At 41.4% G+C, this 27,255-nt stretch overlaps 1 protein-coding gene across 1 annotated transcript in view; it reads left to right on the forward strand.

The window, feature by feature from the left end:
- The window catches only part of Vav3 (vav guanine nucleotide exchange factor 3), a 335,771-nt gene that overhangs the window by 69,827 nt on the left and 238,689 nt on the right, over positions 1-27,255 (forward strand). The window contains exon 2 of the mRNA XM_055618154.1: positions 564-680. Coding sequence (XP_055474129.1) covers positions 564-680 — 117 coding nt within the window. The remainder of the gene's footprint in view (positions 1-563; positions 681-27,255) is intronic.

Consider the following 27,255-nt stretch of genomic DNA (forward strand, 5'->3'; position numbering starts at 1 on the left):
CTCCCATCAGTGGGATTGTTTCTGTCCATTCTAGTTAAGCTCTACTTGCCCTTGTCTCCTTGCTCTACAGATCCCTTCTTCAGGCACCACATAAAAACATAAACTATTCAATTTAGGGGTTTGTCTCCATGTTTGTGCTTGGCTATCATCTCATATTACTATGTAAGTTTCAAGAGGCTACAAGCTGTGCCTGTCTGGTCACAGCCAGTTCACTGTGCTGCCGACTGATCAAAAGCAATAACGTGGCTTACGATGCGAGGTATTACCTGTTGTCTCTGCTGTGCAGGATCTAGATTTTAAAAGCACATGAAAACAGAAGAGGACGGGAACTAGAAGGTGGTGGTGGGGGCCAAGAGAGCACAATGGGGGTGATGAATGTGATCAATGTACACTATACATATACACATATATATATATATGTAGGGGATTATTTTCTATGACTTATATACACATGGAAAATAGAATAAGAGATGCTTGATACTCTTACTGTAGTGTGTATAGGACAGAAGAGATGGGCCATACTCAGAAAAACTCACTGCATACTATTGTTTTCTGTTCCTCAGTTTCTCTGTCTGAAGAATATCCGGACATTTCTGGCTGCCTGCTGTGAGATGTTTGGAATGAGGAAAAGTGAACTTTTTGAAGCATTTGACCTATTTGATGTTCGTGACTTCGGAAAGGTACCAATACAGTTGCTTTTTAATTAATTGTTTTGATCCTGAGCTGCAAGAGTTGGGGGAGCAGGGAAAATCTAAGTTCATACATCTTTCAAAAAGTTTTTACTTTGTATGAGTGTGTTGCCTGCATTTATGTCTGTGCACCACAAATATGCCTGGTGCCCTCAGAGCCCCTGGAACTGGAGTTACAGATAGCTTTTAGCTCCTACGTGGGTGCTAGGAATCGCATCTGATCTTCTGCAAGAACAACAAGTGCTCTTAGCCACTGAGCCATCCCTTCAGCCCCCAGTCTTATTCTTTAACTTGGGTGCTAGTATCTTCTCAAATATATGTCTGAGATTGGCATTTTACTTAACTTCTAAGATGTAATATTTGATTATATAAGAAAACCTAAGCATTGGATAGGTTTTCTTAGAAAAAACTTTTCACAGAAATATTAGAAATTTGATGTTGACATAGAGCAAAGATGGGTAGCTCTTTCATGTGGGGAGGTTGAAGGCTTCAACCTGGAGTCATTCTGGGATCTTCGAACAGTTCCCAGCCTTGTGGGTCTCAGAATTCTTGCCAATGTGAAGGAAAATGGATGGGGTAATAACATGGATTGCTTTTTATCTCAGGCAAGCTGTCACAAGTAAACTGATGGAGGATTAAAGAAGGTAGCACAAGGGACAGAAAACCAGGCCATGAGTAAGCAAAGGACAGCCTGTTTGTGACTGTGCTGTGCCACCATCGAAAATAGTGCAGTCCAGATGGGGGACACCATAGTGTGTTGCTGTTCTGGAAGGAGAGAGAAAGAGAGAGAGAGAAAGAGATGTTCCTGTTTTCATACTTCTCTGGTCCTGGCCCCAGCCCATCCATTCTCTTTTGAGGAAGTGGAAACATGAAAATAATTTAAGGAAATGAAAGATGAAAAAAAACCCTGACATTTTACAACTTATTAAGGAGCCACCGCTTCCCTCATTTAAGCTCACAAGACATGGTGATAAAGATTGGAAACCTATAGAAATACTTTAAAAAAAAAATGCATGGGTTTGTTTTAGTGCAGTTACATGGCCTGTTCGATTGCTGAGGCAATAGAAGCTTTGAAAGAAAATCAAGATTCTAAAAGCTTGAATGTAAAGGAATGAACTCTTTAGTTCTTGTGGACAAATACATTCTAGCTCTCGTTACTTAGATGTTTTGACAGTGCTAAGACTGAAAAATGAATCAAGCCTGGGTTGGTGGTTTCACTTGGACTCTTCTTTTCCTACAGTCATCAGGTTTTGCTGGTGCCTGTGTTGGTCATCTGTCTTCAGGCTGTGTCTAACATAAACTGGCAGAGAAATGTAGCTGGGTTACTATATTAAACAGTTACTGAATACAATGCTGTTTTCTTTCTTCTAATTTTCATGTATATATTAACTTTTAATCCTCATAACAGACGAATGAGTGGGGCACTAGTATTTTCCTCATTATGCCAATGAGGAAATGTGCACCCCCAAATAGCATATCTAGTATGGGATAGATCAAGGGTTTAAACTCATATCTGGCTGATTCTCTGCCACTATGTCACAATAGAAACACGGTTACATGGCTGTAACAGGACACATGCTCCTTGGTGCTTTGCATATATGTGGATGTAGTTCATGTCCCAATCCTGCTGTGTGGCGAATATTCTTCTTGATCACAGATCCTACTTTGGGAGTGATAAGCCTGAGTTAATTTGTCCAATTCTAAATTTTTTTAGTATAAAGATACTGAAGATAGTGTTAAATCGGAGCTAACGTAATTTCTAATGTTGGGGATATGAATGTGAACAGGATTTGGACAAGGCTGGGGATATAGCCGAGTGGTGGAGCGCTTGGTTATCGTGTGTAAGGCCCTGCTGTACTGCATTGCCGTTCCAGTGTAAACAGCCATTACCTTCATGAGAGCAGCTGTGACTCTTTGAAAGCTTGTTGACTGTTGATGTTAATTCACAGAAGGAGGCAGTGGAGGAGGATATTAGACACACGCCTGATGTGTAGGACCTTTGTGCCTGCACCGCTCAGGCACTTGTATGTAATTCTGCTCTAATTACATGGGCCTGTGCAGCCATGGGGAAGTTGTCGTATGTGCTGGTAAGACTTTCCATATTACTGCTGCTTTGAGGTCGTTCCTGCTGTTGTAAGTGGCTCCTCACCTGTTCTCTATTGTTAGGTGCAATAAGCTCATTGTTCCCCCAAGTTGAACTTTGATGAAATTATATTTGGTTTGTCCTTGGAGGGATAGGGGTGAGCATGTATTTAAGGTTCCCCAGGGAAAGAGTTCCCATGATGTTTGGCCTGGTCAGAGGCTCACAATGGAACTGAAGCTAAAATTGGGAAGAGTATCCCCCACCCCGAACCCCATGACCAAGGAGGCAGGCAGCTGAAGCTGAGCTGATGGTGGAATGTCTTGACATGGCTTTCTTTCTCTATGAGGTCCGGAGTAATCTGCCTCCTTATTGTCATAGCAATTGCAGCGTCCCTGCTCTGGGTTTCCAGAGGAGGAATCCTGGAGTGCTTACCCTGTCGTCTGCGGTGTGGAGCGGCAGTCCTGCTTGACGAGGGGGAGCGAGGTATGGGCTGCAGTCCCTGAAAGCTCCATGTTATGGGATGGGGGTCTCAAGCAGGCTGGGGCACCTGTGACACGGCTCTTCTTGTGAGAGCTGAGACCTGCAGCTGGAGCTGAGCTGTCAGCCCCGAGAGAACTGGACATCCTAAGAGAGAAATGAGGAGAAGAAAACGACAGGCTGATGTCATCCACCGCGGCAGCCTCTGATTTGTCGAGTAAACTGGATGAAAGAGAAAATGAGATAGAAGCGTTGTTGCCTTGCTGTTTCTTGTGGATGGGGCTCCAAAGAGAAAGAGCACAAATTAAACCTGTGTTCAAGAGCCCTAGCTGTTATCCAAAAATGTGGAACCCCTAGGAAGAATCGGATGATGAGAAAAATAGGGGATGGAGAAGTGATAGAAAACCCCACATCCCCATGAGGAAGGGAAATAAAATCTATGGTTCTGCATCTAGGTGGGGACCTTAACGACGGCTCAGTTCAGGAGACTGTGTTGATCAGGGACAGTCTGTGTCTGAACTGCTTGAACTGCTATAGTAGATGGAATGTGGGAGGTCAAACAGGAATGACACCTAAGCAGCGACGGGGAGTCTTCGTTTATTCCGGGTGAGACTCTTGCTGGCGCAGCTGCCGTGGGTCACTCATGCCAACATACATGTTGAAGTGCTTCAGATTCTACTGATAGTAAGTTTAGAACTCACACTTATTTGGTGGCTTTGCTGTCTAGAAATATAATCATAATGACAACGTCCTGTATTTTTACTGTACTTTGATGTTTTCAGAGTGCTTGTTACCACTGATTCCTGTGATTCTCTGAAGCATTGTGAAGGTAGCCTGTTTCTTGAATGGGTAAAGCAAGGCAAAGAGGGTTAGACAGTGAGATTAAGGCCACCTGCCTTGGGGGTGGGAACAGGATATGGGCTGAGGCATCCTGGCCTTTCTCCTCTTAACTCTTCTTTGCTTTTCTTGTTTTGGGTCTCACTTTCTGGTCAGGGAAGAGGTTGATCATGTAGGAGAAACCAACATTTTTTTTTTTTTTAATTATAAAGCATAAGAGACTCGTTAACTTTGGGTCCAGCTTTGGATTGGTTCAGCTGTGAGGAAGGAAAGCTTCAGGCATAATGGCAGCTGACGTGAGTAAATTTAGCTAGACAAGGGTTTTGTAGGTTCTGACTGATGCAGATACTTTGTAGCTGCCCCCTCTGCCCTTTCCTTCTCATGACACCATTCTGTTCTCTAGTCTTTGCCTAACCTCTTGTTTAGTGTTGGTTTCAGGAACATATTTTAAATCAGAGGCTTCACATGGGTGTGTTTGCTGTTGGAAATTAAGGTTATCCTGGGAAAATGTCAGTTAACCCTGATGAATGATAATTTTCTTTCATGAAACGGTGAGGAACACACTCTTGAGGGCAGTGGGATGGCTTGTAATTATTTTGCCTTTCAGCAGTTCTCTGGTTCCTAGGACTGAGTTCTCTATTCAATGCCAGTTCACTTCAATTTGCTCTGAACTAACACCAACACTAATTCTAATTAAATCTAATTACAGTTTGTTTTATCTGTTAAAAGAGAGGCTGGGACGCTGTGTTAAGTGCCAGGATACAGTGGTGTCTGTTTCCAGGTCCTAGCAGACACGCATCTCACACGTGGACCAGGGCAGAGCTTGGTAACTTGACTCTTTGAGGAACAGCAGAGTCCCTGAAATTAGCAGGTGACTCCGAGGGTGTTGACAAAGAGGCAGGCTCCTCCTCTCAGGCCAGCTTGCTCTGTGGAGAAGCTCCTCTGTCCTCTTAGACCTCTTAAGTACCTTCTCTTTGTCTTGAAATTTATATTTTGAAAAAATACATTATTTTCTAACTTTTCAAAATGGTGATTCCCTTCTGGCTTTTTGATAACAATCACGAGTAAAATCTTGTTCGTTTCTTTGCTTAAGACATGAATTAAAAAAAAAAAAAGTATCCCCCATGCCTGGAATTATCCTGGAAACCCCATGTTCCTTTCTGTTCAGACTTTTTGGCAGGGTCTGGACATTTGCTCAATTTAAGTCCTGCCAAAAGCATTTGCAATCACTCTTCCCCGATTGCCATTTTGATGGACTCAAGCTGTTTGGAAGTGTCTGTTCGAATGCTGTCAGCTGGTATATCTGTGGCTCATGAGAATGTGGGGTTTTCTTTAATTTAATGAGGCCATTTTGAGCAGGTTGTAGGACTTGAGCTGAGGCTTCTATCCTATCCAGAAAAATGATTAAAGTCAGCTCTGCGCCTGCTTCCCTTGACCCAGACTCTGCATCCTTTGTTCCTGGAAAGATAGAGCACCTTGAACTATGGGGTCATTGATACATTTTCTTGAATCAAAGAGAATCACACCTGCCCAAAGGTCGTTACAGAAGCTTGTTCCAAATGTTCAGGACAGACACATAAAGAGGAATCCAGACTATCATTGTAGGGGTGTGTCAATGGAGAACTTGGAATAAACTGAGTTCTGTTTTGGTTAAGAACAGTGTTTTTTTTTTTTTTTCTCCTCCTCCTCCTCCTTCTTCCTTCCAATTTATTCACTTTGTATCCAGTTGTAGCCCCCTCCCTTGTCTCCTCCATGTCTCATCCTCCCTCCCTCCGTCCCTCCCTCTCTCCCTCCTTCCTTCCCTCCCTGCCTCCCTCCCTCTTCCTCCGCTATCCTTCTTCCCTAGTCCACTGATAGTCCTCCTCCCCTACTGTCTGACCCTAGCCTATCAAGTCCCATCAGGATTGTAAGAACAGTGTTTGTGAAGTGGATATTGGTCTGAGTTCTATGTTCCTTATGAGGCTGTGGCTTGAGGGACTAACTCAGCCTCCCTGAGCTCCAATTTCCTTATTTATAAGTTGAGGATCAGTATACACTTAATAAAATAATTATGGCAAGTGTGAGTACATAGGTGTAAGGTTAGAACTAGTAAACACTAGCTATTACTTCATTCACTGCTATGATTATCACTACATTGTTTGATTTTACCCTTTTCTTCTTTTGCAGTACTGGGGTAGAGCCTAGGGTGTTAAACATGCTAGACAAGAAGGTTACTTCACCATGCTGTCACACCATATTATCAACTATGGCTGCTACTTCCCTGTCCCCCTCCTTCTAATTTTGAGGCAGGATCTCGCTAACTTACCCCAGGTAGACCTTGAACTCATTCTGAAGTGCAGGCTGGCTTTGGATTTGCTGTCTACCTGCCTAGGTGTTTCTAGTAGTTGTGATGACAGATGTGGGGCACAGGGACTGGATAACACTGTTATCTTTTTAAATAAGTTTGATATTCATTGGTAAACACCCGGAATTCAATTTTGAATTAAGTGTAAGAACTGATATCACTGGAGGGGTGAGGTTAGGAAATAAATCGTGTTCGTTCAGCAGTATTCTGCACAGCCACTTTTCTTCCTTTACCGTGGCCTCAGGCCCCACATCCTCTTTGGGAACGCCGCTTTTCCCTTTCTGCCTTTCGTTGGGATTGTTTGTGATGTGATCTCTTTGCCATGCGATGGGATCTGGGATGTTTCGTGCTGTCACTTCCTCTGATTTACAAATGTTGAGTGTGGGTCTTGGAGACTCGGAGGAGCCACAGGCATCTGAGTTCCACATTTCATTTCATGTAATCCTGGTTCAGAGGGAATAGAGCCTAAAGAGAGCCTGGTGACATCTTGTGCCCAGAGCTGAATGCATGTCTGTGGATTTTTCCATAACTCCATCTAATATGTTCCTCGTTTTTATTTTTTTGAGCCAAATTTCTTTTAGTTTTCTCAACCTAGAGTGTCAGAAATTAATGGAATTTGTTGTGTTTCACAATTAGAATGGTTTTAAGCATGTAGAAATGTTTGTCTTTTGTTATCCCTATACTTTGGACAGCATCTGCGTCAGTCTTCCCAACTATTATTAGTGAGGTAGTGTGGGTAGGTACAAATGGTTCAGAGGCCTGGGTGTGGGCATGTGTAGGGCCAGAAAGAGGACTGTAGTGACACTTTTGTTCAAGCTCAGTTTGGCCTGATGAAATTCTTACTTATTTGTACCTGTGTTGCCTTGGCTTGTATAAGAGTGTTTTGTTGAATGTCTGCCTGTCTGTTTATTGATTGATTGATTGACTGTGTAGAGATTTGGATATTGACCTCTGCAGAACAACCATCACTGAAGGCAGCTCTTATATTAAGCTCATCAAGTTTTCTTTCCAGCTTATGAATTAAAGTTGTAGCTACATCAGAATAGACCCAGGGTAAAGGATGGGTAGGGCAGAAATCATTACCCATTCTCCCCAACCCCATACAGATTATTAACAGAAACCTGCTGCTATCAAGCTAACCTCCATTGTGAGCTAAAGTGGCTCTCTAGTCCATAATGCTTCGTGATAGGTTTATTTAGTGCTGTTGCTAAGGTTACTTCCTACAATTTGTGCATTTTCACCTTTCTGCCTTTCCATCTTGACCTGTACTTCTCAGGGTATATGCACAATGGACCAAGAAGCTTTATCTGTGTAGTCTGTGATACAACATGGCTGGCTTCCCAGCCCTTTACACCTGCATGACTGAGTCATCTCCACATTCCCATTCTTTATTCTACTCATAGTAGATACTGACAGTCTCACCTTTCAATGTGCTTGCACCTGAACTAGCATCCTGCACGTGATACTGGAGAGCCTTTATTGGGTTATCTTCTGGAACTCTTTGGCTAGCTTCCCAGTCAGAAGAAACTGCTTAACCAAAGGCTCCTGGGCCTTTCCTGTTTGTGGATGCTCCAGGGACTTCATATTGGGTAGCTAGAAAGAGCTTTCTTATCTAGCACATGCACATTGATCAACAACTGTCTGTGCAACCATGATGAACTGTAAAAATAGAATCCTTCTCCCCTTGCAGTAATTTGTCAGGACTTTCACTCTTACTAGTAGTCTCACATCTCTCTTTTGAAGTCTTACCCACCTTAAATTATTCAGAACTTTCAGAGGTTATGTAGTCTGCCAGGCTCTAGCTTTTTCAGAACCCTCAAAGGAATTGATCTGTGTGGTGTCTACCAGTCTGGTGCTACAGCACAGTGGTATGGCATGGTTTCTGGGATGGTACCCAATGCCCTTGCTTCCATCACTGTTCAGCCCAGCCATCCCCATAACAATTTATCCTATGCAGCAAGCCTGCTGATGACCTGATTCCTTGCCTTTGCAAATGACTGTTCAGAGGATCCTTGGAATCCATTTCTACTGGCAGGCGTGGGCCAGGCCTTTCTTAAGCACACCCCACACAGGAACCAGCTTCCAGTTCTAGAACAGCACGTGAGATCTCCCTTTTCTTCCTTCCAGAAGATTTTGGACTTTTTCTATGAGCTGCTTACTTCCAGTCTACTGAGGAACACATAACAAAAGCCTCCTTTACTTTGCCCCTTGAAGAGTAGAAGCTGGCTTGTTTTTCTATAACTGAGGAGGAGCTCAGGAGTGATTACTTTGTAACAAGGAACACTCCTTCCCAGGTCCTTTCTCTGTTTATTTAGTCAGAGAAGTGGGGCACAGCTTTCAGTCTCCCCCACCCCCTCTCTGTGTGTGTGTGTCTGTTAACACAGTTCCTGAATCATTAGCTGTATTTCTCTTCTTCAGTTTGGGACAGAGCTGACCTTTTTTAGCAATGTCTACTCCTGTTTCATTTCCTTAGCTGTACTGAATGCCTGGGGAAATTTCCCATTCCTACCATGGCTTGTAGAACTCCAGCAACTGACCATGCAAAGGTCGCTCTTTATACCAGGGTTTGTTAAACTTTTCTACATACAACCTCATTATGAAAAAGAAAAATTTCCACGATCCCAGGTATATAGGTATAGAAAACAGACATAAAAATCAAATATTGAATGGTTATAAGTCACAAATTTACACCAAAATAATTCTGTTGTTACATATTTTTTACCATTTAATAAAGAAGAAAGAATATTTGCATACTAATTATATGGATGTGCTTGTTCATCTAAAGGTACAATCCAAAGACAAGATAGTTCAATACATGTTAAGGAATGATATAGGAAAATTTTAAAAGTTTGTGTTTTTCCAAAATCAAACCATTGTTTTTTGTAAGAGCAGAAAACTTTGTATGTCAAGTAAAAATATGACAATGTCTGCTGTATAAAATGAAAGTTCACTGTGTACAATATACACTGTGTATGTATGAAAATAACAATCTTGAATCTGAAATGACACGTCTGAGTGTTTGTGGGTGTTGCATAGCATGATGGTTTTTGTAGTATGTGTGTGCTGTGTGCGTTCAGAATGAAGGCTGCGGCAAAGCCGTGTGACACAACACAGGTGAGGGCTGTCCGAGACACTGTGGATTTGTTGCACGCTGAATTTTGAATTAAATTTTAATTGCTGCCCATTCAGAGAGCTCTCACCGTTGTCAGTTTTCCTCATAACCCTCACACACATTTACAGTACCCCATATACAAGGTTTGAAGCAGATTTGCTTTATACTTTCGTGTTATTTCAAGTTTGTCATTTAGTGATCTACTTTTTAATGGTCTTGCAGCCAATTCAAAAATAAGTAAGTAAATAAATAAACCACCAAGAACTCTAATCTTCATAGAGTTGAAAAACTTCTAGATTAGCATTTCCTAGGTAATATCCCAAGGAGCCTCAGTGTCCTGGGAAGTAGTAGTAGTAGGAAGCTTGGGAAGAAAACTTTCACGCTGAGGAAGTGTGGGAAGTGCAGCATGCTCTGTGAGGTACAGCAGAGCCGCCACTGGAAACTATGCTTACTGTAGGCTTTCTCACTTGTTGTGTGAACACTGATCTTCCTTTCCTCTTTGAACTTACTTGTTTTGGGGTTGGTTCATCCTGCCAGGAAGTACACAGTAACTAATGCTTCTTCTTTACCTATACTTACTTATTTCTGCCTTGTGAAGGCTCTTATTGATATGATTACTTATTCCTTTGCCCATCGGTTCCAAGTCATACCAAATGAATCTTCAGAGTAATATCCCATAACTCCAGAATAAAATAACCCTTTAAAACCTATACAAAGCCCCGACCAACCAGGGCCTGTGCCCTTTTTCTTTATCTTTCTTTTTCTTTAATTTAAGTCATCCTATCATATAGCAGGCTGGTCTCACACTCTCAGTGTATCCAAGAATAATCATCACAGTCTCCTTCCTGGGTGCTGAGATTATAGAAATGCACCATCACACTGGTTTAAGCAGTGCTGGGAGTAGAACACAGGACTTTTTGCATGGTAGGCAAGCACTCTATCAACTGAGCTATACTCCCAGCCCTGGGTGACTGATGTTTAAGGCACAGGTTTGCTGTGGTCTCTGCACTCCTGCTCTCAAGTAGTGAATACTGGACACACACATACACACACACACACACACACACACATATATGTATGTATATATATACATACATAGTTATATATACAAATTTAATGCCTTCTATCATAAGTATTTGCATATATAGTGTGACATTTCCAAATCTTTGCATCTGGTTGGTTCTGAGAGACTCTGTCCTCTTCTTCTTCTTTTTTTTTTTTTGATAGGCATTTATTTTTATTTTTTATTTAACTTTTATTAATTACACTTTATTCATTTTGTATTCCCCCATAAGCCCCTGACTCTGTCCTCTTCTACCTGGCTTCTTCTGACTTGCCTCTGATTGGTCCCTATTTCTGACAAAGACAAAGATCTTTTTCTCTTCTGTAACATACAAAACTGACTTAGCCACATCAGATCATCTTTTTTTCTTGAGATTATGAAATCAGGTATAAGTGTGTTTCTTCTTTCCTTGTCCCAGGTGACATGTGTATGTGCATTGTGTGAAAATGGCCCTGGTGATGATGCCAGTTGAATTGAGGAGTTTGGATTGGTCTTTATGGATAGAGCAGTTTGAGTAGGATGGAGCAAAGAGTGAGGGGAACTTTGGAATCCTGTGTTTCTCCTACAGCTTTGCTTTCCATGGTTTGGGTAATAATGCTTGAGCATAATCATAACATGGTAAAAGGTAAATTGCAGAAAGCACTCATACATTTTGAGTTTGTCCATAACCAATGTGAGGAACAGAGTTGAAGATATATGGCTTGTTGAGGGCCAGTCAGGCTAGGTAATAATGTTAGAAGCTCTTTCTGACTTCTCTGCTTAAATAGACTCCAAAGAAGTCTTAGGTACAACCATGGTTGATTGTTTTGAGTGGTGTCAAAAAGTACAGTGCTATCTCAATTTGACCTGGATTGAATATCACCCCTTTGTCCAGCATTATCTTGGCTGTGTATGTAGCCACTGGGTAGTCATCTTGTTTGCAGGTAGATAATTGTGGTATCATAGTGCTTATGTTCAAACAATTTTTTTTAACTTAGTACTGAGGTTTCCTGTACTTGTGAGGGATACATTCAGTTATTCCCAGTGGATGTCTGAACACTCAGTACCCCCTCTCACATACATAGTTATATTTACAAATTTAATGCCTTATATCTATAGTATTTGCATGCTATAGATATAATACCTATACTGTGATGTTTCATAGCAAAACTAGCATGTCTCTTTTTCCTCCACAATTTCATAGGTGTGGTTTCATTCTTGTCATTGATTTTAGTAACCTCAGAATATATTATTTTCTTCCTTTCAATTGAGAACTTTCACCTTTTCATTTACAGGGGGCTCTCTATGGATTCTCTTTGGCATATCCAAATTGCCACTGTCATTGCTTTTGCCCTTTGGAGATTTTATGAAACTAGATGAGAATTACTTAAACATAAGCTTATGTTTAAGTGCCAGTCAATCTGATATCCAAGATGGCTACCAATCAGCCAACAGGGTTGGAGTATATATAGTGAGGATACACTGGACAAAGGGATAATTTATGGTCTAAGATGGAGTAGTTAGTGTGGCCCGAAAAGTTATGTTGCTCAGAATAGCTAACATTAGAAAACTTATTGATTGTTTCTCTCTAGAATTTTCCATTAAATATTTTCAGACACTGGGTAGATAAAGCCATTTTAAGCAAAAACTACAGACAAGTGGGGAGAACTGTAGTGGTCCCCAGCCACAAAGGTAGTGATGTTGGCAGTCTGTCTACACTAAAGAGATGCCATGAATGTGCTCTGTCCAACTGAAAAGTGAAAGTTCTTGACCTAAGACAGGCAAAACAAAATATTAAGGGCTGTTGCTGCTGAGATGGCTGAAATCTATGACAATAGTGAATCATGTGTCTGTGAAGTGATGAGAAGGAAGAAAGCAATGCACTTGCTTGCTCTGGAGCCTCATATGGAGAAAGGTAGGGCCACAGTTTGTGGTTATAGTTGTTCATGGCAGGCAAGAGTAGAATAGAGACACATGTTGCACCAGAAAGCGTTGAGCTTGCACAAAGACTCCAGCAAGAGCTCTCATACGGGTGAGGCCTCACCATCACTGCAACAAGGGATGGTTATAAAGTCAGGCAGACTTCAGGGGTTCTACTCACAGATCATGGTTTAACATCAGCTGCTGCCTTGGAAAGTGTTCTTTGTGAATAAGGGGCCATTTGGCATTCTTCTATCTTCCTGCACTGAAAATACTAGCATCCAGGGGCTGTGTCATTGTTCTGCAGTAGCAGGCAGGCAAGGTCTCTAGCTGTTAAGGTTGCTGAGTTGAGAAATCAAAACAAATGAAAGGGAAACAAACAAGATAATTACAAAGTTACAGTGGTAAATGATGCTGAGGAAATAAAAGTGGAAGGTTGAACAACTGAAGGAAGCCTGGAAAGGAAGCCCTCTGAAATGCTAAGACCTCATGAGAGAAGGGCGAGAGTATTACTGTATTACTGCACTTCTAACTTAGGTTTTAAATAGGTCCCAGAAGGCTTTTTAATTAGATTCTGGTTCTATCTTTTCTAGTATGGCCCCTGGAGCTAGTTCTCCAAGGTGGTCTCAGTTTTTTTTTTTTCCAACCGTATAATCCCGTTGGGTTGTCAAGCAACCACTCCTTAGCAAGGGCAACGTGTGCTTACTGCATTCTGCAGGGACAGCTTCCCTTTGGTGCCTGTGAGTTGTGCAGTCTTCTCCAAGAGCGCCTAGGCTTCAGCTTTTGTTCCCTCTGGGATGCTCCACATTCAGGGGTAGGGACAGTCTCTTAGAACTGTAAGCTTCCAGAAGGCATAAAGACTTCTGATGATCCCATGCTTGGGAGAGAGAAAGGTATTTCAAAGAGAGGGGAGCAGATGTGGGCTGTCCCTTTTGTTGCTGGACCTCCTGTCAGCCTACCCACTGAGAAGATCGTCTGCAGAACTGGAAATGTGGTTTTAAGTTTAGCATTTAGGATTTAAGTTTAGCATTTACTTCCAAGTTCTTCCATAGAAAAAGCAGTACATCTTTTGGTTAGAATTTAAAAAATTCTACTGATTTTGTAATATGGATGTAACTGTGTACGCAAAAATCACACACACACACACACACACACACACACACACACACACACACACACACACACATTCTCCATAGAGAGACAGTAGTAGTATACTGAACTACATGTTTATAAATACATTCACACATATAACTTACGATACCTAACTTACACTCTCTCATTAAAAACCCAGTGGCTGGATATTGTAATTCCCACTCTGTGATGACTTGAGTTTCTTTGTAGCTCTAGGTTGTTCATGTCATGTACGATCTCTTGAAGAGGCTTTTAGCACAAAGGTGCGTTTGGTTTTTTTTTTTAAGAAATAAATTATATCATACAAGAGAAAGAAAAAAAGCCGAGTGTGGTGGTGCATGCCTTTAATCCCAGCTGAGGCAGAGGCAGGCAGATTTCTTTGAGTTCAAGGCTAGCCTGGTCTACAAAGATAGCCTAGGACAGTGAAGGCTACACAGAGAAACCCTGTCTCAAAACAACAGCAAAAAAAAAAAAGGATATAAGTAATGAAATAAGCGATTATGGTATAATATGCTCAGTGCTACAGCAGGTGACAGAAAAGGTCCTCTGCGTGGGAACACAGAAGAAAGGGATCTGCCATGTCCTCCATGTGGTGAAAGAATATTCCTTGAATTTTATCCTTACTCTGGGTCTAGACAGAGCAGGAAGGATGCTTGTACCGGCCAAATCATTTTACCAGGGAGTTACCTTATTTTATGGCCTGTGTAGCCATTTTGTTCTTTCTCTACAATAGCCCTATTATGTTAGCACTATCTCCATTTTATGACTGAGGAATATGGTGGTCAGAGGTATTGGAATATGAATCTGAGCCGGTGTGTGTCTAGTTTAAGATATTAATCACTTACTGTCTTGCTTCTAAGCAAAAGTGAAAAGACACCTCTGCTTAGAAAGAATGTCCTATAGGAAGACACAGAAAAGGGATCCCTTGGAATGTTGGAGTCTCACAGTTAATCCTTGCAGCTCAAGTATATAAGATGCAAGGAAATGAGCTGGGTCTTGAGGTCCAGCAGAAATTGAGCAAAAGTATAAGACTGAGGGCCTTTCAGGTGTACGCTGGGGGTTTGCTAAGTGCTTTTTAGCAGATGTGAGCTTAACTGTATGAACTCTATGCCTGAGTCAAGCACCCTGTCAGTGAGAGGAGGCTGTGGTGAGTGGTTGTCATGCCAGCGGCAGGAAGAACGTGTAAGAAGCTGAAGTACTGTGGCAGAAAAACAGTGCAGACCTTTGAGAGTGAAGGTTGAACCGTGCATGAAGGTTGCATGGTTGAAGAGCTTCTGTGTGTTTAGGAATTGATGTGAGCAAGGAGAGGGCAACAGAAGAGGGAGCGTTAACTCCTCACTGACTGGAGGGGAGTTTACGGAAGGGGAAACAATGGGGCAGGGACAGGTGCACCTGACAGCAGCTTAAAATTGATGGGGAACAGGACAGGCATTTGTATTCACTTACCGTAAATACACTCAGCGGCCCAGTATAAAGGCATTTTTCTTCAGCAGATTTTAAGTAAAATTTCCCATTCTAAACTTTCTTATAGCCCCTTTTTGATGTTTTTGTTTTATTTCCTTACTTGGTATTCGGCAGGAGCTTGGTCCCTATAGTGTACTTACAAATATTGGTCTTGTTTCTTTTCAACTGACTTGCTTTTTCTATTACCAGAGTCTTTGAAGGAATATTTGTTGGCATTTGCAAGGCTATAGCAAGTCCCCACATTCTCACTGTGAGCCTCCTGCACGACACCCCATCTCCGCTGTGCTGAGAGGTCCCTGACTCTGTCACAATGATATAAGCCAGGCTGTAGCTTATCCAAGTTCCACGGGGCATTTGGTGAGTCTAGTAAGTTATTGCAGAGGATGGCTGAGAAATCCACAAGCATAGTTGGTGGCCTCCAGGGAAATGGCTGGTCCACACCAGCAGCAGCGATGCAGAACCCTAAGCAATGGGTCCTCTGGCTGTGATGCTCATGTGTGTATTTCCTATGTCCTCTCATTTCCATTTCTTTTAAAGGCTTATTTGCATCTGCAGGATTATAGGGGTTCTGGCAGGGATGAAAATGCGTAGATGCTCTTGCTTGAGGGAATTAGAAGGAAGGGTGCTCCAGGAAGAAGCATGTACCTGACAGCCGCAGGCAGCAGTGCTTGGCAGCCTCTGCAGCTGTGTGGAGTCATGACAGGGGGGGCTTCTGAGTCAAGACTCCATTGTTGATTACGGAGCCTTCTCTGGCTCACCGCGGTGCCAGTTAGAATGCCTTTTGAGTATGAACCATCCTGATGAATCAAAAATTGTGTGTGAGGAGCAAAGGTGTCAGGACTTGTCAATTCATGGAGGAGTCGGAAACCGTTAGGTTAGAATGGTTGTATTAAAGCCCAGTGTAGAGCTCATGGATGCGTGTGTAAGTGCATACAGATGATTTCATCTGAACTATGCTGGGTGATTCCGGGGGTAGGTTTTTCCTTGCTACCTTTGGCCTGTTTTTCTATGAAGACACTATTTGGATGATATTTGCTGCTTATGAGTATATATAAACCGCATGCTAAATCATTTTCAGCACCCATTTGTAGTTTATCTTATGCAAGATGGCCACTATAGAACGCTTGCTTTAGGGTATGGGGAGGTAGAAAATGCTGCAGTTGTTAGTGTGATACAGGGTTTTGATGGTTGTTGATAGCATTAGATGTGGATTAGGTAGAGTAATAAAAACGTGTATGGAAGGCCACACTCGGGTAGAGCAAACTTGGAGTCGGCTTCTTCAGTCTGCCAACCTTAATGAGGACTCTTCAGTGAAATAACTCTTAATGTTTTTCTGATAGGCTTATGGTTTGGGAAAAAAGCAGGAGAATATTGAAATTTATTGACTATTGGGTAGTAAGTACAGTTTCTCAGAGAGATGATATTTCAGGAAAATCACTACGAAATTTAATAATGAAATGGACCTACTATCAATCGGCACCCCCACCCCCATCCCAGCTAGCCAAAGGGATTTTGGTTTTATGCTAACTTGAATTTTGATCAAGAGGCTGCCTGAGTGAATTTTAGTTTATTTTTTGAGACCAGGTCCCATTATGTAGCTCTGGCCAGCCTGGAATTTGCTGTGTAGATGAGGCTGTCCCAGAACTCACAGATAGGTCACAGAGATCTATCTGCCTCTGAGTCCTGAGTTCTGGGATTAAAGATGCGTTGTACATCACCTGGCCCTGGAGACTTTAATAACAAGCAATAGAAGTTTCGATACCTAACTGTACAAGCAAAGTGCAGTGACCATTTTTCTACACTGTCTTGGATTCGTAGCTGAAAACCATTCTATAGTTTTGAATGACTTAGTGATCTTGCAGATATATCTCAAGTAGGAACAGTTCCCTTTGTGGAGTTAGTTATGAGGAACTATTGTGATTAATTATGGGGCTAATAAAAATGCTCACATATGATAAGTCATGGCCTTTTTTAGCCAGTAGTTCTCAGGTCTTCTATAAAGATGGCCCTTTACATGTGTTTTGTTTGTTTGTTTTTGAGACAAGGCCAATGTTTTGGGTAGCCCTGTCTGGCCTCAAACTCATTGTGTAGCTGAGGTTGGCCTAGAATTCCTGATCCTGTGCCTTCATCTCCCAAGTTCTGGCATTACAGATGTGTATCATCCTATGGGTGGTCCTTCAAATGCATGAAGTTTGTTTTTACATTCTTCTAAGTCTTGTTTTCTTACAATGAAAAGCATTCCTCGATTTTGTTTTTATTTACTTATACCGTAAGTTAAGATATGAGGATACATATAAATAAAATGGAGCAGATTAAAAGAAAAAAACATAATTGAAAGAAGGAATAGAAAAGAAGCTAACTAGAGAAAAAGATGCTGTCATTTTACGGCTTGCTAGAGTGTTGTATTTCTCTCCCAGTTTTCTTAAATCCTGTAAAATGTATAGCAGGCTAGTTCACTGGTAAATGTATAAGATATCCTTAAGTGTAAGGTATCCATTTATCTAGTGGAACTGTGAAAAAACTAAGTTACAAGTGAAAGAATATAAATACGCACACTCGAAAATGTAATAACAGAAAGAGATGCCATTAAACCATTAAGCCACTATCCAGACAACTTAGGCGTCCGTTTTTAAGGAGATTTATTATTTTCACCTGATGTGCAGGAGTGTTTGCCTGAATATGTGTATGTGTGCACCACTTGGGTTCTTGACGTTCATGGAGGCCATACAAAGGCATCCGAGCTTCTGGAACTAGAGTTACAGACAGTTGTAAACTACCATGTGGTGCTGGGAATTCATCCTGGGTTCTTTGGAAGAGCAGCCAGTGCTCTTAATCACAGAGCCATCTCTCTAGCCCTGGATGTTCATTTTTTTTTCAAAGATTGATATATGACTGCACTTGCTCTATGTATTATCTATTAAGTATATCATATTTGCTGGGCTGAGACATAGGCATCATGGCATTTGTCTTCTAAATGCTTTGTTCTTCATGGCTCACGAAATAAGGCTCTTTTATTAAATAATTATAACAGCTTTTAAAAAACATTTTATTGATCCTTTGTGAATTTCACGTCATGCACCCCAATTCTACTTATGTCCTCATTCTTCCATGTTTGCCCTCTGTCCTTGTAATCTACCTCTCAAAATACAATAAAAAACAAAAATAAGATTAAAAAAATCTTGCCAAGGAAGCTGTGATGTGTCACCGTTTGTCACATTCTATACCTTTTTGCTCAGACAGCTTTACTTGCAAATGTTCATTCATTGCCGTGAGTCATTGGTCCGGTTTGTGGCCTCTGCTATACTGTTAATAGCGGGGACTAGTTAGGACTCCTCTCAGATACCCTGTTGTTGCCCCTGTCATGGAGATCCTGCAGCTTTGGTTCTGCAGGACTGGCCCCTTCATGTGCTCCAGCAGTTTATAGATGGTGTAGGTGTTGGGGTGGGCCAGCTCATAGCCCTGGATCTGGGCCTGCATGGTAGCCGAGTTGGTCAGCCCACCAGGTGTCCTGTGCTAACACCATGGAGGCCAGCCCTTCTGCACCTACACCGCCAGGGCCAGCTTTCCAGAACTGCGCAGGCGAAGGCCAGGGCCAGCTCACCCACATGCCACAGTCTGCTGGGAAGAGAGCCAGCTTTCATGCTCTTCCGCCCTTGGGACCGGCTCTTCCACTCCCACATCCCCAGGGCCAACTATGCTCTTCTGCCCAGGTGAGGTGCAGGGCAGCTCTCCCACCTGCTGCAGCTGGTGAGATGTGAAGCCAGCTCTGCACGGCCCGCAGACATCAGCATGGCCCCAGGCAGCAGTCCAGACCGGGTCATGCGCGTGGCCTTTGGCGGTAACATGGAGCAGACAGAGCCCTGCTGCTGCAGAGTCACGGACCCATACATGCTCTTCAATGGCAGGACGGGCCAGGACCTCACCATGGCCTCAGATGAGAGCACAGGCTACTCACATCAGGCTGTTCCTCACTGTCCTCGAGTACTCTTTCATTTCTCCACCACTCACCTGCTCATCTTAATGGTGCCCAGCGACTCTTGGTGTCTTCCGCCTGCCCCGCCTGCACGGCTTGGTGGTGGGTGGGGGGTTGTCTGTGTATCCAGATTTTCTGAATGAGGAATGAATGCCACATCTCAAATTTTGCAAATGAGTATGTCACACATCATTGGTTTAGGAGACGGCAAGCTTCTGAGTCAGAAAGGGGCCAAGAAATTGGTATGTGTGTGGGGGATGCTGTCTCCTAGCTGAGCTGCTTGAGTATAACTTCTTTATCATGCCTCACAAAATAAATAATACTTCTGTTGTGATACCCCTTAATACCCAGATTACATGCAAATTCCATTTGAATTTGTATTTAGCAAAAAATCAAATCAGTGTCTAGACATGATATTTGATAAATATGTCCCGTAAGTCCAAGGATGATATTTTTTTTATTTTTAACTTTATAAACATTTTTATAAGAAACTTGCAAATAAAGAAAAAGATCACAAACTCAAATTAACCACACATAAAGTCTACACAATGCCATGAGCTCATATATGGTTAGAACTGGCATTTGAAATTGAGGTTGTGAGACTTCACATTATATTTTATACTCTCAGTATAGTATGTATTTTATAAACTTACCCACCCCCAACACCAAGAAGTCCATGACAGAATCTATTTGTTTTATCTCCTCATTCATAATTGGTATCATTACTTGTATTCAGTACTTCCTGGTCCCCTGATATTTAAGTTTTCTTGTTTTGGTTTCAGTTTTCTCTTTACAGTTTTATATGTATTTTGATTTTAATATTCTGATAACCTATCAAAGATGATAACCATTTCTGAGGAGCTTCTGTTGAGTATATTTTATTGGCCTTTCAGTGTAAAATAAAGGATGAGTTTCCTATAACTTAGGGAATTTTTAAAAGCCATCCTGCATTCATCATAGAAGGGACTCACTAAGCATTTCATAAGACTCAAATATCATAAGGGCTGTCACATTCACATTGTACATGAGGATTAGGGCGGTGACATTCCAGCATGGACTTAACCATTGAGAACGGTGTGCACTTACGTACAGAAGACCCATAGATCTGTCATTCAAGAAACTCCTCAAGATAAATTTTTTAAATTTATTTTTTATTGTTATTAATTACAATTTATTCAATTTGTATCCCACCTATAGCTCCCTTCCCCCTCCCCTCCCAACTCCACCCTACCTCCCTTTTCTCCAGCCATGCCCCTCCCCCAGTCCACTAATAGGGGAGGTCTTCCTCCCCTTCCTTCTGATCCTAGTCTATCAGGTCTCATCAGGAGTGGCTGTATTGTCTTCCTCTGTAGCCTGGTAAGGGGTGCAGAGGGGTACACTCTGAGGGAAAAGTGGTCAAAGAGCAGGCCAATTAGTTCATGTCAGAGAAAGTCCCTGTTCCCTTTACTAGAGAACCCATTTGAACCCTGAACGGCCATGGGCTACATCTGTGCAGAGGTTCTAGGTTATTTTCATGAATGGTCCTTGGTTGGAGTATTTTTGATTTTTGAATTTTTGATTCTGTTGCTCTCCTTGTGGAGCTCCAGTCCTCTCCAGGTCTTATTATTTCCCACTTCTTTCATAAGATTCCCTGCACTCTGCCCAAAGTTTGGTTCTAAGTCTTAGTATCTGCTTTGATACCCTGCAGGGTAGAGTCTTTCAGAGGCCCTCTGTGGCAGGCTCCTGTCCTGTTCCCTGTCTTCTCCAGCTTCCTATGTCCATCCTCTTTGTCTTTCTGAATGAGGATTGAGCATCTTATCCAGAGTGTTCCTTCTTGATTAGTTTCTTTAGGTGTACAAATTTTAGTATGTTTATCCTATATTATATGTCTAATATCCAATTATAAGTGTGTATATACCTTTTGTGTCTTTCTGTTACTGGGATACCTCACTCAGGAAGATCTTTTCTAGTTCCATCCATTTGCCTGCAATTTTCATGATTTCCTTGTTTTTAATTGCTGAGTAGTATTCCATTGAGTAAATGTACCACAATTTCTGCATCCATTCCTGAACTGAGGGGCATCTGGGTTGTTTCCAGCTTCTGGCTATTACAAATAAAGCTGCTACATGGTTGAGCAAATGTCCTTGCTGCATACTTAAGCATCTTTTGGTTATATGCCTAGGAGTGGTATAGCTGGATCTTGAGGTAGCACTATTCCTAATTGCCTGAGAAAGCACCAGATTGATTTCCAAAGTGGTTGTACAAATTTACATTCCCACCAGCAGCGGAGGAGGGTTCCCCTTTCTCCACAACCTCTCCAGCATGTGTTGTCACTTGAGTTTTTTATCTTAGCCATTCTGATGGGTGTAAGGTGAAACCTCAGGGTCCTTTTGATTTTCATTTCCCTGATGGCTAAGGATGTTGAGCATTTCTTTCAGTGTTTCTCTGCCATTTGATATTCCTCTATTGAGAATTTTCTGTTTAGCTCTGTTCCCCATTTTTTAATTGGATTACTTGATTTGTTGCTGTTTAACTTCATGAGTTCCTCAAGAGTTCTTAAAATCATGAATTCTAGGATTTTTATCTGGCTAAAGGAGCAAACCAACAATCAAATGACCCCAAACAAAAGTACCCAAATATGCAAATAACACATTTAGAAAGCATTTAAATAATTCAAACATTGCAAAAAAAGGTTAATGCACTGTCTTGATGTGCCAAAAATAACTCTCCAATTTCCAGTGCTCTTCACCAGTTAGCCATAATGTTCTTGCTTATGGGAGGTCATTTCCACAGAAAATGAACCCATATATTATTAGCTGTGACTCACATTTCTGGAATCTCATCTAGGGATTTTTTAATAGTATTAATTTCAAATTGGTCTTAGATTTTGCTTTTAATAAATGTCCTGATTAAAAGTTTAAGGGGAATTATTTTCTTATATTGGATTTTCTTATATCGTGTGGTTCATCTTTAAGGATGGTTAGTTTAGTTAATAGTGGGTTGCTACATTGACAAAAATTCCTAAAGCCCTAAATAAAACAGAATAAACTTATTTGCTTCTTTGCGAAGCCAGAGTGGGTGTAGTTTGTTCAGGATAAGTTTTCATCACCTGTATTGCTATTATATACTAAGCAAATAAAAGCGCTTTGTATTTGGGGAATGTCAGTCACACACTCTTCTGAGAGGTTGGTTGCCCCTGTGATCTGTGCAGCTCTCTCCCCTTCCCAGCACCCACTGCTCTTTAAGGAGCAGCCTGCCTCCTTCACTCCACACCCTGGGAAGCACAGCATAGCCTTCCAATAAAGTTGTCTTTCTCAGAGACAAGAAAAAGGCACAGCCACTCGACCTGTTTCTCCATTTCATTCTGTACTCATCCTGAATATTTTATGGCAAAAGCTTTTAGTTTTGTTAAAATAAAAAAAAATTAGTCTAGATTTGCCAAAAGGCTGGAGACAACAAACTCACATCTATAACAGTGGAAGAGCAGTTGAGGATGTGCTGAGGATTTCTTCAGGACATAGTGTCTCCTGTTATACTAAGTCTGTACCATGGGTTGTCATGGGAAATAAATTTCTATAGTCTTACATCTTAAAGTTTCAAATCAGCCATAAGATTTGTGTTCAGACTTAGGGAAGGGGTTTTATAGCAACCAAAGTACAATTTCATATCACATTATTTTAGTGTTTCTTTAGAAGACAATTTATTTGTTTCAGCTAAAAATAAAAATAAAATCAGTGTGTTAGCAACTTAGTCATCTCAAGGCAGCCTTTGCTCTCAGCCAGCCAGCTTCTCTTTGATGCCCATGTTTGCTGCTCTAAACCCTAATTAGTTTTGATTTACATGAACACGGGCTGTAGGATGATATAGCCACAGGCAGCCAGGCTTTAGTAATGATTCTACCTAATTGTTCAAGGACACTCATTTAGAAGAGGAAAAGAAAATGACTCCTCACCATACGTTGAATTATTTTACCTATCCTGCATGGCTTCCATTAAAACACGTAGTATTGTATGCGATGCCTTCAGCATAACACCGGGCACAGATCTGTGCTAGGAAAAAGTTCATTGACAAAACAGACATTTTAACCTAATGTATAGGCCAGGTGCACAGTTCCACTGCATTTCTGTTTACATACTCTCCTCCTCCTTTACATGTAACCTGTCCTCCTGTTACAGTTTGTATTGCACACATGACCTCAGTTAGGGTTAGAGATACATGGTGGATCTTTGCAAGGGAGAAACAAGAGTTAAAGAGCATTAAAAGCCCAGGCAAATCGTAGAGAACACGAACCTATCACTCAGTAGTGTTCAGTAGCTGTTACAATTCATGGCCCCTTAAAAATCAGATACATAGGCTGGACCATGTGAGAAACGGAATTTTGTTTTGGCTTGACCTAGAGCTATGCTAAGCCAATGGCCTGAAGAGGAGAAGATCATGAGATGTAGATGATGGGTTGATGTTTTCTGTGTTGCTTTATTTTCCCTTAAGCTGTAACCGGATGAGTGTACATTTCAGGAACTCACATTTTCCTTTATCATAAAGAGGAACCTAGAAGCGGTACTGGGTGCAGTAGAAATGATTGGAATTAGTCAGGAGACCCGGTTTTCCTAAGAAGGGGTTTTGCAGCTTTAACTCTTTTGATTGCCTGGTATCTGATATGTTGAAGTAGGCATTTGGGTGTAAAATTTAGTGTCAACAGTTTGGAGATCTAAACAGTCATAAATTGGCCCTTAAATTATTAGACTGTGTATGTGGATTAACACAAGGTCTGTCTTCGACTGTCATGGGAAGTGGTGTTTTATATTCAAAACGATTATGTTAGTAATTGCTGCTTAACGGTGGTGTACCTGTTTGTCAGATTTTAATTTCTTCAAGAACAGCACTTTAGAGTAACAAAACTCAAGGGATTTAGGTTTGTTCTAGCTGTTTATTGAGGTTTTGGAAAAGAAAATATTTATGACAGTGACTGAAATGACTTTGCAAATCTTTTCCTCCCTGCTTCATTCATTCACCAATGGTATTGGTCAGAGAGCATTTTTAATGACGGATTTTGTTTTTCAAATGTCAAAGTGTTATTGCCTTAAAGGATGATAGTAAAACAATTATCTCCTGGAAAATTGATAAATGAATGTTAAATAGGTCTTTGAAATTTTGTGAAGACAACCTTAAAAGCCCCATGAAGATGGAGTATCACTCTCCATGGATCTGGGTCACGGTTTTAAGAAGGCGTGAAAATTGCAAAACCAATGATTTTTTTTTTTTCCTGAAGATAAGTTCTGGGACTTCAGAAGATGATAACATAAGATTGCAGATGTTCTTTTACTCAGTTCTGTTTCCCTTGATTGTGCACATGGAGAATCTATCTGGTTAAAGTCCTGATAATAAGGGAGGGAGAGCTCAACACTACACACACACACACACACACACTGGGGGTGGGGGGAGATTATATAGGTTACATTTAGCCCTCTTAGTTATTCTACAGTTTTCTCAGGTTTACAGATAATGGTCAGGTAACTTGCCATGCTTACCTGTGTTGTAGAGGGCGGGTCTGGGATTCGAACACTCTCAGATTCCAGAGTGCACATCCTCTGATACTACTCTCCTGCATCAAAACACCCCCCCCCCCATACCAACCTTTTCTCACTTCTAATACTTTTCTGTGTGGGCACGTGCTTGAATATATTTATTAATATTGGTGGCTGACAGATGTGTTTACAGCTGTTCATAATTATAGCCAAAATCAATACAAATCAACCCCCCAAGTTTAATGTTTATCAGATCTAAAAGTCTGTTGTTAGAAATGGTAAGAGTTATTAAAGGTAGAGTGAAATGTTGGTGTTTGTGTGGCTAAATATACTTCTGAAAGTGTCTCTTGCAAACTGCCTTTGGTAAAATTGGTGTTACGTATCCAGATCGTTGAAACTGTGGTCTGTCTGAGGACAGCAAGTCCTGCTCTCTGTAGCAGCCAGGAATGAGAGCTGTAGCAGCCTGAGAAATCCTTTTTTAGAGACTTCTACTCTAATGAAATTTATAGGGCAGAGAAAAAATGTGCAGATTGGTGAAAGTGAAATTAGAATTTATTAAGAAAATGTTGTAACATAGTCATGAGCAAAATCAGGGAGGTGAGGACGAAGGCCAGTCAGTGGAGGGGGGGAAGGAGGGGCCCTTTTCCCTTCCAATGCCTCTCCCCCCCCTTTCTATTCTGTCCCTTTACCTTCAGGATTTCTCTAAGGAAATAAGTACTCTTAAAGTCTCACCTAGATACCAGTTGAGAGATGCAATGTTAGTTTAATAATTTGTAATAAAAGATAGTAACTCGGATCGCCACACACCAGGGAGAAGTTGCCTAAATGAGTTTTCAATGATGGGTAGCCTGGAGAATCCTGCAGCTGTTTAAATGTTTTACAAGGAAGAATAAAGTGGCATTAAAACTTTCCCATAAAAGTAGGCCCATGATGGATTACTGAAAAGAAGTTGCAAACTAGTGGGCAAATTCTGATGTTTTTAGAAGTTCACAAGAAAGTGTTACCAAAATGTTCTCCCCTCCACCATATGTGTGTGTGTGTGGGGGGGGGGGGTTGTTTTGTTTTTCCTTTTCTTTATTTATTTTTCATTTTTTTTTCTTTTTGTAGCCCAGGCTACCCTTTAACATGAAATTGTCCTGTCTTATCAGAGATCACAGCCATGTACAACTAAGCCCTTGAAGTGTATATTTCTAGTGGTTATATTAGATGTAGTTTTTATCTTATCTTTTTTATTATGCTTAAAAAGAAACAAGGTTTTTAAAATTTTTATTTGTATTAATTACAATTTATTCACTTTGTATCCCCTCTGTAGCTCCCTCCCACCTCCCCTCCCAGTCCCACCTTCCCTTCCCCTTCTCCACTCATACCTCTCCCCCAGTTCACTGATAGGGGAGGTCTTCCTCCCCTTCCTTCTGGTCCTAGTCTATCAGGTCTCATCAGGAGTGGCTGCATTGGTTTTTTGTGTTTTTTTTCCACTTTAAAATTAATTTACTTGAAAATCTTCTGCTGCTCTCTCCTCACATCACTCCTGTTTCCCTATTCCTATCAAGTGTCCCTCTCCCCACTAACTGCTACTCTCTCATTTCCACTTTTATGACCTGGTTTTGCTGGGTGACCCATTAGCTTTAACGGGGCCTTCTGTGTGACCACTGGCTTGCAGCTATCTATTGGAACCTGGTGGATAAAAATGTGATTCCCCAAATCAGCGTGAGGTGTAAAATCAGGGGCACTTATGAAGATGTCCCAATTGGAAGTAAAGAATTTTTTGGAGAAAACAATTTTGCTTAAAAGACCATGTGTGTAAGAAGACATTGGAGGGTCCTTTGGGAGAATGCCTGCAAAGCCACGTCACAATTGCTTTTAAAAGGTTGATAAAGGCCTATGAAGAAACAGGAAATGAAAAAGAGAAGCACGAAGTTAGGAATTTTATCATTCTTAATGAGGAAATGGCACTCCCTCCACGCTCCATCTGGACAGTCAGTTGTTTAAATAAGCAGTGCCAATCTCTGGTAATCGGACTCTGCCATTAGGAGCTCAGTGCCATCATCCTGGGATGGAGGCATAATGGCTCACCTATACGAGCTCTGCCTTTGCAGGAATTGGCCATTGCAGTGAGAATGACAGGTTTGCAATGTAATCAAAACTGAGATTACACTTATATTTTGTTGTAGCTCATAAAACCTGAATCCACAAAATAAGTAAAAGGAAATCAGTGTGTCTGTATTTGCCCTAAATAGTATATTTAAAAAGCACTGTATTGGATTGATGGCATGATTTGTCAGTGGGGGAGATTCTGTGTCTTTACTGAAGCATACTTAGTTGCTGCTGCCTGGTACAGACAGCCGATACGTTAAAAACATCTTGTGTGTTATCTGTTTACTTCCGGCCACATCCTGACCTAGCAGGGATTATTTTTCAGAGCCTGTTCCCTTTGGGGCAGCATCCTGTGGGAGTGAGCACTTGCTTCCTTTCGACTTCCTGTGTATTTAAAGCCCACTTACCAGAGCCACTGTAATGTATGTGCTGATTTTATTTTCTCTTGCCAATAGAGATGAAAACATGATTCTTCTTTAAGTTTAAAATAAATAGAACACTTTCCAACTCAATAGGCAAAGGTATAAATTAAAGGTAAAATAAAAATTCACCATCGAAAACAAAGCATACTGCCTGCCCCTCCCC

Source organism: Psammomys obesus, unplaced genomic scaffold (assembly GCF_907164565.1).
Source record: "Psammomys obesus unplaced genomic scaffold, mPsaObe1.curated_primary_1811, whole genome shotgun sequence".
Lineage (NCBI taxonomy): Eukaryota > Metazoa > Chordata > Mammalia > Rodentia > Muridae > Psammomys > Psammomys obesus.